Here is a 13,356-nt window from a genome sequence, read left to right as displayed (position 1 = left end):
CCCCGCCCCTAACTGTCATTGGGGGATGACCAAATCGTTCTAAATTGTACAAATGAAATCTTATGAATTTATACAAATTAGACACTAAATCAAAAAGTTCCGAATTAACGTGAGATAGCATTGACATGAAGCATTGCCATTCATTGTAGACACAACGTTTACATGCACATTCTTAACCTGAGTGTGCTTAAGTCGTCAATGCGCGTGGTCTGGTAAAATTGATTTTCTGTGAATTTTCCTTAATCAGAGCAAGGCCATAAATGGGGAATATAAACTGATGGTCACAGGTAGAACATGTAAATATATTAACCTGCTTTCTGTGGGTTAACTACAGTGTAAAATGTAACAAGAACACATCCTTACTGCAGAGCCACAGGAGAAAAATGTTTTAAAGTAAGTGTGAAAGAAATATAACATAAAACTCAGACGTTTAACTGTAAAAAAAATGCACAATTCATTCATGTTGTCCCAACACAAATTAAGTTAACATAACCAACAAATGGAATGAGCATAAAACAATTAAGTTGTCTTAAAAAAATCTCAGGAATTGAGGTGTTTCCGTACAAAGTAGTTTGAACAAGCAACAAAAATCATGTTTGAGTGTTGACCCAAAGTGCTATAAAATCTCATGCATCAGAAGTGCAAGAATCACAATGCTGCATCTTGAGAGGATCATAATCATGCAGTATGTTTCCTGTTGATGTGTAGCGTTGTGTAACCTAGTGATGTGATGTTCTCCTTTCGTGAACATGACAACTGAAACACTTGGGAGTCAGATTTGCATATTAGCTCATTTTAACAACACCACTTGGTGACAAACTGTTTGATTACTTAAACCTTTATTTATTAATAAAGTAAACAAAGTATACTCAAAGAAATACTCATGGTACTTATTCCAACTATTTATTTTAAATGAGTTGAAACAACACAAGTTTTAAGTTGTTTTTGGGTACAACATAATTGTTTTATGTTGATTCCACTTTAATTTGTTATATGATTAAGTTAACTTCATGTGTTGGGACAACATGGAGAAATTGTGGAACCCAGCATATTTTACAGTGTAAACTTGCATCGTTGTGCTAGTGGTTTGCATGTAAACTGGGACAACAGGTTATTTCAATAAGCTGATTTTTGAGAGTTATCAGAGTATTAGGGTGCTTTCACATCTGTGGTTCAGTTCATTTGCTCCAGACCAAGGGCAACAAATGATACATTGAAGCATTTTCAGCCGTTTTTGGGTCCTTGTGACAAAAGTTATGTGTCAAAATCCACATCACCCATTGGCCAGTATTTCCTAAACTGCTTTTTGATTCGTCAGAGTTAACATATGGGAAAATGCCAATGGAGCTCCCACAAGTAAACAAACCGGCAGACACAAAATGTCGCTTTTTACTATGGAGGCACGACTGCGCTGACTGATTGTATCCCTGGTCAAAGTATACTCTAGAGTTTATATACATAACTTTAGACAAACTATACATTTCTGGAATGTTTTCCAGCCGCAGCCACGGTTCAATGTTTTAATGCATTGCAAACGGCGAAGGCGCATCGCAAGTCACTTCAGGAGGAGGTGTGAATTAATTTAGCTAAACTGCGACATGGTTATCTTCCGGAAATATTACCAATGATCCATCAGGTAATGTTTTTTCCTCTCTCACTCTCTGTTTAAAATAGTTGGTAAAGAGCGGTCAACAAATATTTTTCCTCCAAACCCCATAAGATGGGACAGTGCATCAGAGTACTGCAGCTGGATTAGTCCAAAATGGCACAGTACTTTTTGCGGTTGGGTCGGTTTTAGTTCGGATCATTTTCTCACCACAAACAAACCGCTCCAGTGTTCATTTGAAAGCGTACCGAGACTACCTCTTCAAGTAGGTCTCAGTGCACTTTTTGGTCTGCTTTTGGTGCGCACTTGAGTGCGATTGCTACATTCACACCTGCCCAAGTGAACTGCACCAAGATGGAAAACGAACTCTAGCGTGATTCAACTGAACTAAATGAGGCAGGTGTGAAAACACGCTTAGAGTGGATGTAAATGTGCGTAATAACACTCAGAAGTTTGAGATCAGTAAAACTTTAGAAAAGAATCCTTTTACTTCTTAAAACAGTCATTCAAAATGAAATGATCACAATTGGATTATATTAAATATCTATGAATTTTTTTTACTATATGGCTTCTTAAAACAATCAAGGCTGACTGACTGCTTAGTGTTTGTGGTGCTGGTTTAAACCCACCTGAGGATGAGAACGCAAACGGCCACAAGAGAGTACGCAAGCAACGTCCCGATGGACATGAGGTCAACCAACGCAGCCAGATCAAACAGAAATGCCATGAGAGCTGAAAGAAGACAAAATAAACATGTTTGAAATCTTATCTAGTCATAACATGACAAAGCTTACAAACATTACCTTAAGATATCACCAACTATTAGAGGTCAAACATCATGTGATAAAAGCAATGCGATAAAAGCTAAAACAGAAGATTTTTATTATTATGGGCCACAACACACTTGATTGGTTGTATGCTTTATATATTTGGGGGTATCTGCAGGTTTTTACAATGAACCTTTAAGACCATTTGTGACGTAGAACTCAATATATAACATACAATATGAAATATGTAAAATATAGCAATTACCATGGTAGACATGCCCACATTTCTGAACATTAAAAGATAAATGTGCTTTTATACTTGAATTACATTCATTTCAAGAGTTCCCACTTAGATATGCTTGGCGTATAAAGCAGGTTTAGCATGCTGTCCCGGGAGAGAACCCTGAGCTCGGAGATATTGGAGCCCAGGGCTCCCGCCCGGTCGATAAGCATATCAGGAGATCCGAGATCAGGTAGGTCTCGAGAGCTCCCCCTTTAGAAAAGGGAGGAAAAGGAGGAGATGGGGTGGAAGGAGGGATTCTTCCAAACGAAGATAGAAACAGTAGGGAGAAAATGATCCATTTATAGTAAACTAGGATCACTCTGATTGGATTGTTACTGATTACAGATGAGTGGCCAGACATGCTCAATCATATCACGTGCTCCTCTCGAAATTAGTTTATGAAACTTCACTTCATGAAGCCAAACATTTGAAATCAAGACATTTGTCACATAATATCACATTGTTTTTTCTGTCCTGAAGTTATTCCGCCTTTTCCTATCCCATCTTTACAGGAGTAAGGACTACAATGCCATTAAGCGCTGTAAATGACAATCTCTAATAAATTCTAATTTTAAAAAGCTGCTCGTCGTGTCATGTCATTTCATTATATTTATGCATTAGATACACATTTGATCAGTTCTTGCTTTTCCAGGGAATCAAACCCTCAACATTGCCGTTGCTAACACTATGCTCAAATATTAGAACAACATGAAGGCTTACTTCAAGATTATAGCTAAACTTGCATATATATTGGAATATATAGGTATTCTGAGAGCATAGAGAGGCTTCAGTGGGTGGAGTTAAACACATATTGTGCTGCACTCTCTGATTGGTGGATATTCTTCACAGAATCATGGGTAATGTAGTTTTCAGCACAAACTGAACTTAAAAAAAAAAGAGTTAATTTAGTTCAGTTTAGTTCAACAAAAGCATATACAAACAATTAACAACATCAAAACATGCCTGCCTATAAAGGTTTATCAGTTTTATCGGTCAAAAATCATTTGGCTTTTGTAGAAAAGGAATGAAGTTATTCATGCTACACTCTATTAAAGAAACAAGTATGTCCTGATTGGCTACTCTTTGTCGCATTTACATCTTCAATGCGGACTAGGCCACATGACCTAGTTGTACGCCACATGACGCATGTTGTGCAAAATCAGAACAAGCTGTAACACAAACCTGCCACTATTCCAGACGCAATAGTCGCCAGCAGAGGAGTTTTGGTTCGTTTGTTCATCCTGGAAAGTGAACGGAAGAGCAGCCCGTCCTCAGCCATGGCGTAAATCACTCGAGGCATAGGGAACATGGAGCCCAGCAAACTAAGCAAAACAAAAAAAACACACATTCAGATAAGTGCTAAACATAAACACACAATCCCTTCTACTTTTATATATGCATTCTACGAAGAAAAGGTTTTGAGCGTGTAACAGAGGAGTAGGCAGGTTTTGGGACAAACTACTTTGTCATCAACAAACTATTCTGTTGCTTATGCAGAGTTCAGACTGCACGATTTTAGCCCCGATTTGGACTCGCAGACAGGTTTTGAGAAATCGAAGACAAATGCCTGAAATTACAAGCAAATCGGTGCTCGTTCACGTCAGTACACTGTAATACCCAACAGTCAACTTTACCAAATAAAATGAGTGAAGTTACCTTAAAATTGACAAACTTAATTCTACTCATTTGCATTTGAAAAGAGTTTTGAACTCAGTGTTGAAGGTAATCAGTTAATTAAATACCTCTTCAACTTAAATGGAGTAAGTTCACAGTACGCATATTGACCTTATTCTTCAATGCGGAAGTGCGCTCGTCTTTGCGATTGTTTTAGAACTTCCGATTCAGTTGCCTATGGGAGAAATGACTAGGAAAAATGAACGGCAGAAAACGGTCAAACTACTTGCTCTACAAACAAGTGTTTGCATGACTATACAGACAAAATAGAATAATATAATATGAAAATGTCATATTGTTTGCAACATCAAGCAGCAGAACGAGCTGTTTTTAATGTCTAAAAATGAATGGTAGTGAATGAGAGCGGAAGTCTCGAGCCAAAAAGTTTCAAATGGCTGCGCCCACATGGAGACATGGAGAATAAGGTGAATAGATTAGTTTAACTCAAATGCTTTGTAGCAATCGGTTTCTTCAAACGAGTTTTCTTCATTTGTTGGGTTTCACGGTGCTGAAATTGCTACAGTGTAACAATCACACAGTGTGAATTATCAAAGACGTGATCTGAGAGAATCGCCGATGAGCTGCCCGTGAGATATTGGGCATGCTAATTATCTGAAGCTGTCGGCGATTCAAAATCATGCCATGTGAAATGTGTTCTGATTGAAAATCAGACAAAACACTACCCCAGATAGTCATGCAGTGTGAAAACATCTGTGATACGACTACTTTAAAAATCGTGCAGTGTCAACTCAGCTAGTTAGTTGTTGTGCTCTGACAATCTTCCAGTCATATCCTCCACATTTCTAATATTTTACTTTCTACCACATTGTAGATGAAGCAACATATTAATCTCCTTCATAATTAAGAAATTAATGACCAACTTGTCTTTATAAAAGTTCACAATGTTGTTGCAGATTAAATATAATGGAACACTATGAAATAAGTATATTTCATCAGGTTAAATATGAACTATTTAAACCTTTACCTAAAAGCGATTAATCTCATTGCTTATTGGCCATCATGTTTGTCGTTTTTAAACCCTTTTTACCCTCGATTAGAACTTGTTTGTAGTTCTAACTGAATTTATGTCCAACACTACATGTGTTACGTTGGGTTCACATCAAAAGCGAAATCAAGCATTCATGTGAATAGATTACATAAAAAGTCAATGCGAATGCATGAATATTGGTGTATTTCTAACAGTCGGCAACCATGTGGAATTCATCTCAATCGCATCTTCCGTAGTAGTTCAAATGATTCAACTAGAGTGGAAAACTTGATTCAACTAGAGTGAAAAACATCCTCCGGGTAAACTAGAGCAAGTGTCGTACTGCTCCACATTCGTAATGCACCCAGCATCATGGGAAATATTAGTCAATCAGTAAAGAAGTCGCGGTTTTTTATTTTTTTTCGTGCGTTAATCTAGTCAAAAATATTATTCAGAAGGTCACAATTCACACTCTTTAAGTAATTACTTTGTAAAGCTTTATTTTACATTCGGTTTTGTATACAATAGCATATACAATAGTAATAAAAAGGTATGGAATTTTCTGAATCCAGTTACAGCTAAAATATTGAACACCTGTATTACCTGCTCTACTTGTAATGTGGTCTATATGTTAAAATAAACACCTGTATTACCTGCTCTACTCATAATGTGGTCTATTCACCTTATTCCCCGCGTGGGAGTGGGCGCAGCCATCTAAATCACTTTGGCTCGAGACTTCCGCTCTCATTCACTTCCATTCATTTTTAGACGTTAAAAACAGCTCGTTTTGCTGCTTGGTGTTGCAAACTTATATTTTCTTTTATTATTCTACTTTGTCTGTATTGTCATGCAAACACTTGTTTGTAGTTTGATCGTTTTCTGCCGTTCATTATTCCTAGTCATTTCTCTCATAGTCAGCTGAATCGGAAGTTCAGAAACAATCGAAAAACGAGCGCACTTCCGCATTGAAGAATAAGGTCAATATGTTAAAATTCATTCATTCATTTTCTTTTCAGCTTAGTCCCTTTATTAATCCGGGGTCGCCACAGCGGAACGAACCGCCAACTTATCCAGCATATGTTTTATGCAGCAGATGCCCTTCCAGCTGCAACCCATCACTGAGAAAATATTTGTTAAAATGTCCGTGCCAAAAGATATATAGGGAAGTCATCACGTCAGTTGAAGTTGCGAATTAGTAAACATAAATCAAGTATACGACGACAAGATTTAACTTCGACAGTTGCAAGACATAGATTTTGGACATGACATTAAACAACTAGAATGCATAGGAATCGAAGAAGTATTTGAGTCACATAGAGGAGGTAATCTGAATAAAAGATTATTACAAAGAGAAGCGTTCTGGATTAATCAATTAAAATCACTTACACCAAGAGGAATGAATGAGGAATTGGACCTTTCTGTGTTTCTTTAACGGTTTGTTGTTTAGCTAGAATATTGTGAATCATGAATTTTGAGTATGAAATGATAAAAATAATGTGATGAAAATGGATGTTTAATGTCTTGGACTGTCGGAATTTCTTTGCAGTGACGTAGACATGAATACGCGAATGATGATAATTGATATGTTATTTTCCTGTCCAATGGAGATAATGCTTATAATGATAACGAAAATAGTTCTTGTGTGGTTAATTACAGTATATTGAAATGAAAATGAGATTGTTTTTAACTATTTTAACTAAAGTAATTACTTAATGAGTGCGAATCATGACCTTTGAAGTCGGCACTTTGAATGTTTACCGGAATTAGTAGCTCACCCTGGTAACTTTGATAAACATATTGAAGCATACTAGAAACTTTTCGAATACTACTCAGGAATAATAATATATGATTTGGGGCACAGCACACAAGACAGACAGAAAAAGTCTTGCATTTACCTTGTGGAAAGAGCACAGAGTGAACCCACGGCTACGATATATCGTGCCGGTGCCCAGCCTACGTAACTGAAGGCCTCGGGCAGAGGACTCTGAGTGTTGAGCTTGTAATAGGGCATCATGAGCGTGAGAGCAGCTGAGACACCAAAGTAAGCAAAGAAGCAAATGAGCAACGAGGCCACGATGCCCACAGGGATGGAGCGCATCGGGTTTTTGGCTTCCTCACCTATATATATATAAAAAAACACAAGGTTAAAGTCAACCACACACACACACATTTATGACTCATCTGACAAAAACAAAATCAGTATTTGTGCTCTATGACTGTGACATTTCAGAGACGTACTTGTCGTAGCAATGCAATCAAAGCCCACGAAGGCGTAGAAACAGGTGGCTGCGCCTGATAAGATGCCGCCAAGGCCGAACGGAGCAAAGCCTCCACTTCCAAATGTGCTTTCTATCCGTCTGTGAGGACAAACGGATGTGTTAAATCTTGTGGAGGAAAATCTCATTATCCACTTCACAACTCTTGGAGATCTGCATTTGCTCTGCTAAATGAGCAGTCTGTGGCTCAAAGTTTGGATTTACTCTGGTTCGGTGATGTTTGTATCGTTGACGAAGTACTCGTAGGTCAGGTTCCAGTTTGCCGTGTTGCCTTTGACGAAGCCGGAGATGATGATGAAGCCCAGCACGATCAGATTGATCCCGGTGAAGATCTTGTTGACCAGAGCAGACTCGCTCACACCGAACGCGAGCAGTCCTGAGGAGCGAAAAACACACGAAGAAGCTTTTTTTAGCCCACAGGTTTCATATATCTACACATAAATAAACATAATAATACAGATTTATACAATATAATAGTTCCTATTTGGTTATCTGCTGAATTTTGTCTGAATGAGCTAATATCAAATATTTATCCATGGGATATTCTGCCAGAAACGTACATTTCACTTATAAAAACTGTGACAGGGCCTGACCTTTAAGCTTGTCCTCCTCAGAAAATCATACAAAACAAGCATAAAATCATACAACTCTATAATAGAACGCATCATTGATATCTTCTCCTCAGTCAAATGATGTCACTTCCTCCGAGTTATAGCCTTAAAGGTGTATTGCACGCATTTTATGATAAATTTAATGCAAATGTGACCAATTCAGGGACAGATAATATACGTTTCTGGTAGAATGTACATTACGCTTGCTCATTTTCTGTTCGTGTCATTGCTTCTTCATCATGTAACTAACCTAATTTAATAATGCATTATAATTCAAATGTAATCTTTTACCAATATCCAAGAGTTAAATCCTCCATATTGTTGTGATGCCTAAAATTTATATGTAGCATTCAAATGTATTGATTTGGTTTATTAGGTTTTGTTTGTTTATGTATTTAATCATAGTGGTCTACAAAGTCATTCATTGGTTATTATAAAATATCATGTCGGACTTATCAATTTAAGACCTTTTTGTTTCGTTTCAGGTTTATATTTTCTATCTATCTATCTATCTATCTATCTATCTATCTATCTATCTATCTATCTATCTATCTATCTATCTATCTATCTATCTATCTATCTATCTATCTATCTATCTATCTATCTATCTATCTATCTATCTATCTATCTATCTATCTATCTATCTATCTATCTATCTATCTATCTATCTATCTATCTATCTATCTATCTATCTATCTATCTATCTATCTATCTATCTATCTATCTATCTATCTATCTATCTATCTATCTATCTATCTATCTATCTATCTATCTATCTATCTATCTATCTATCTATCTATCTATCTATCTATCTATCTATCTATCTATCTATCTATCTATCTATCTATCTATCTATCTATCTATCTATCTATCTATCTATCTATCTATCTATCTATCTATCTATCTATCTATCTATCTATCTATCTATCTATCTATCTATCTATCTATCTATCTATCTATCTATCTATCTATCTATCTATCTATCTATCTATCTATCTATCTATCTATCTATCTATCTATCTATCTATCTATCTATCTATCTATCTATCTATCTATCTATCTATCTATCTATCTATCTATCTATCTATCTATCTATCTATCTATCTATCTATCTATCTATCTATCTATCTATCTATCTATCTATCTATCTATCTATCTATCTATCTATCTATCTATCTATCTATCTATCTATCTATCTATCTATCTCTATACAATTTTATGTTTGTGCATATACATTAGATTAGTCAGTCCTGAAGCCAAATCTGGAGCTTATCTAACAAAATAACTAACAATAACGGTCCAAAAACGAATACACCCAAATGTATATGTTATAGAAAAATATTAAATACCAATTTTGAAAAATAGAGGAAAAATCAAGAGAAGCACAAAAATTATTTTAATTAATTAATAATTTTAATTTAATTAATTTAGTTTTGTAATTTGTAATAGAAATTTTGTAGGTTGTAATTTTTTTTTTGCAATATTTAGCTTGAATTTAATTGTATTATCTTCCAATTTCTAAATATGTTTGGTGAATAAAATATTATTTTAATAAATATATCGGTTTAATAAATCTGTTTTGTTTAAATGCACCAAAATACATAGCCTATGTTCACTGAGAAATGGATACAAATATTCATTTTCAAAATGGGGTGTACTCAATTATGCTGAGCACTCCATCCATCCATCTATCCCTTTATAAATATATGCTTTCCTTTCTTCATTTGTTTATTCAAATCACATTTAAATGATAATGTCTATTTTCCTTCATCTCACCAGTCAGCAGCAGGATGAGAATGAGGGCGAACAGGTCTGGGTATTCAGCAAGAACTTTCCCAGGAACTTTCATGGCCATCGATGCCCTGAAGAAGTTGGAGATCTTCTGCTCAATCAAGTTATCGAACGTAGAGCTCCAAGCTCGAGCCACGCTAGCTGTACCTGAAAACGAAACACCAGCAATTTTCATTTCTGGATTTCTTTGAAATGTTTATCAACCACTGTTCCCTGAAAAATTACAAAAACCAAAAACTACTCCTGGAGAACACAACTCAACTGTACGTCTCACAATTGTTATATCAAGAATCAAATATCTGTGTGCCATTATTATTACCATACCTATGAATTCATATGAGCAAAACATTAGTTTAACGGGTATAAATATGAGGTAACTTAGCCAAACTCACTTCGTTTGGTTATTTAGTGGAAGAAAAATAGCAAAAACACTGAAAATTTTCACCATCAGGACAAAAATCTGTAAGAATTGGTAGGTGAATCTGGAAGAGGATGTGTGTGTGTTTGTGTCTGTCTTTATCACTGGTAAGATGGTGCTGTGAGTGGCAAATCTCCAAGAATCACAGCTGGAGATTTGCAGAAGTTTGGTTTTGAACTCAGAAAGTCTCAAAAAATACAACTTGAAAATCACAGACTTCACAACAAACAGTTCACAAACGTTTGTCCAAAAACAACTCAAGCACCTCAAGGTAAAATAGAAAAATCAAAAGCTTAAAGGTCTAATGGAAACAGCTTACTTGAAGGGGTGTTAATAAGACTGCCATGAAAAATTCATAACATGATGAATTAAATGAATATGAAAGAGATTTTATGTATTATTCTGTGTCATTCATACAGTTATGTTGTATTAAACGCATGATGACATTGTTTGAGATGTCCTTGTTATGACAACTTGACATAAGCAAGACATAATTTGTCATAAAACCTCATCGTTTTAGAACCTTTTGGCAACCTACATTTATTTACTTGTCGCTCTAAGAGTGCGTAATAGTATTATAGTCTCACTTAACATGTCTAAAGGAAAGAGTAAACAGGTTGAAAAAGACAGTGAAGCGTCTTTCTCACTTAGCTTTAGCGTCAAGCTAGCTGAAATTAGCACCATTAGACCTCAGAGCCTCTCTTGCTGTGGATTTTAAAGCCTCTTTTAAGTGCCTGGACACATTATTTGACTTCAATTCTTCGTTACTCAATTACTACGACAATCATGTTTATGACAGATTTATGACAAATTATGTTGTTGTGGTAATATCTAGTTTTCATAAAGACAAACACAGATTATGATGCATTTGGTTATGTCAAGTTGTCATAAAGACATATCAAACAATGTCACCATTGCATTCAAGACATAACTGAGCGAATGACACTTAATGAAATGTGTCATAAACATAAATGAGATTTTATGTATGCTTATGACAAGTGTCATGTCATGATTATGAATGTGTCATGAGTCTAACAAACTCCCCTTTCAAATAAAGCGTTGCTCTTCCTTTTATTAAATATAAAAGAAGATATTTTAATTATATTAAAAATGCTGACAACCCCGTGACAACAGGTGTTCTTCAGAATCTTGTTTTCTTCAGAAGAAAGACACTCATAAAGGTTTAAAACCACATGAGGAAGAGAAAATAAGGTAATTTACATTAACCTTCACACTAATCAATAAACACTTTGCTCATATTAACCAAAAGTACCAATATCAGTGGAAGACACTGGAAGTACTAGAACCACTCACCTATGACATATGAGAGGATGAGGTTCCAACCAGTGATGAAGGCCCAGATTTCTCCCACTGTAACGTAGCTATACAAGTATGCAGACCCAGTCTTGGGGACTCGAGCGCCGAATTCTGCATAGCACAATCCAGCCAGCATGGAGGAAAGAGCAGCCACGAGGAAGCATAACACTATAGCAGGACCAGCCTTCTCTCTCGCAACTTCTCCAGCCAGAACATAAACTCCAGCGCCCAGTGTGGATCCCACACCGAGAGCCACCAGGTCCAGAGTGGACAGACACCGAGCGAACCGCGTCTCCTCGCCTGAAAAATCTAGCGCCCGCCTTCGCAGCAGAATGTGTCCGAAAGAGGCCATCTTGTCCACCATGGTTAATTCGAGATTTGGTGATGTTCTTAGTTGTGCTGGTTTTTATTTGCCTAGAAGAGCCCAGAAAAGAGGAAGGAAGGATTAGGCACATCTGGGTGTGTGAAAGTTGGTTGCACAAGACAGTACGTCTAGTTTTGATCTAACCGATCTAGTCAGGACTTGTTTTTTCTGGGGTTTTTATTACTGCTGAACTTAGTGTTCACTACAAATCTTTGCCAGACTTTAGTGAATGCACCATTTTGTGTTTCTCCAAAGTAGTAAGTGAATACAAAGATGGCCCAAATTCCTGGAGGACAAGGAGAGCTGCGTCCCAAATCCCCAGATTCTTGGCCTTCAATTAAATAGTGGTTATGGGTGGATGTAGAAATGGAATGTAAAACACTGTGAGCCAAAAAAAGAAGAAAAACTTGCCGGAGGAAAAAAAGTCATGAAATAAATTGTATGAGATTAACTTTTGTCCTGTTGCGAATGTTTTCAAATCTGTGACGCATTTTTCCAGAATTCTTCAATGGAAAGTTAGTTAATAGAAAGAGAAAGATTTATTTTATTAGGTCTATTGTTCAATCGTACTGCTGTCACTTGTAAATGCTACTGTATAAACAAAATTCAGTAAGTTGAAAAAGGCTTGAGATTTCAATATATTTGCCCCAGAAATTTGTCATAATTTTAATGTTTCTCACCAATTTAGAGGGGAAAAAAGCAAGATAAGACTCAAAACTGTGAGTTTTTAAAGTCATACATTATTTATGGAGTATAGTATTGAACAATTCTGAGAAAAAAAAGACAGAGTTCACCAAAAAATTGACAATTGCCTACCATTTATGCAAACACAAGTGGTTCTGAAGAATTTCAGAGACTTCTTTTTTTGTTGAACACAAATCAAGATATTTAGAAAAATGCTGGACACCGACAGCCAATGACATCTATATGCTACCTGACAAAAGTCTTGTCACCTATCCAAGTTTTAGGAACTTTTAGTTGATCATTTGGCATCAAAAGTGGCTTATATGAAAGGCAAAGGCCTCTAGATTATGCTTATTTTACCTAAATAAAATATGATCATGGCTTGATTTTAAATTATTTAATTAGGAGAGTCAGGTCTGACTTTGCTTAGACAACAGTCACTTAACAGAAATAATGTACAGTATAGAATATGAAGTCATGGTGCAGTGGAAAATGAATTAATATTGTGTATGACTCCCATGAGCTTAGAGGACTGCATCCATACATCTCTGCAATGACTCAAATAACTTATTAATAA

At 36.1% G+C, this 13,356-nt stretch overlaps 1 protein-coding gene across 1 annotated transcript in view; it reads right to left on the bottom strand.

The window, feature by feature from the left end:
- The window catches only part of slc7a3a (solute carrier family 7 member 3a), a 30,662-nt gene that overhangs the window by 8,116 nt on the left and 9,190 nt on the right, over nucleotides 1–13,356 (bottom strand). Inside the window, exons 2-8 of the mRNA XM_056445952.1 lie at nucleotides 11,729–12,145; nucleotides 9,982–10,143; nucleotides 7,799–7,970; nucleotides 7,557–7,675; nucleotides 7,214–7,436; nucleotides 3,839–3,978; nucleotides 2,236–2,338 (exon numbers count right to left, since the gene is read on the bottom strand). Of these exons, the coding sequence (XP_056301927.1) occupies nucleotides 2,236–2,338; nucleotides 3,839–3,978; nucleotides 7,214–7,436; nucleotides 7,557–7,675; nucleotides 7,799–7,970; nucleotides 9,982–10,143; nucleotides 11,729–12,095 (1,286 nt within the window). The 5' untranslated portion in view covers nucleotides 12,096–12,145. The remainder of the gene's footprint in view (nucleotides 1–2,235; nucleotides 2,339–3,838; nucleotides 3,979–7,213; nucleotides 7,437–7,556; nucleotides 7,676–7,798; nucleotides 7,971–9,981; nucleotides 10,144–11,728; nucleotides 12,146–13,356) is intronic.

The sequence above is a fragment of the Danio aesculapii genome, chromosome 21 (genome assembly GCF_903798145.1).
Source record: "Danio aesculapii chromosome 21, fDanAes4.1, whole genome shotgun sequence".
NCBI classification, from domain to species: Eukaryota; Metazoa; Chordata; class Actinopteri; order Cypriniformes; family Danionidae; genus Danio; species Danio aesculapii.
This window is presented reverse-complemented; position numbering and strand designations above follow the sequence as displayed.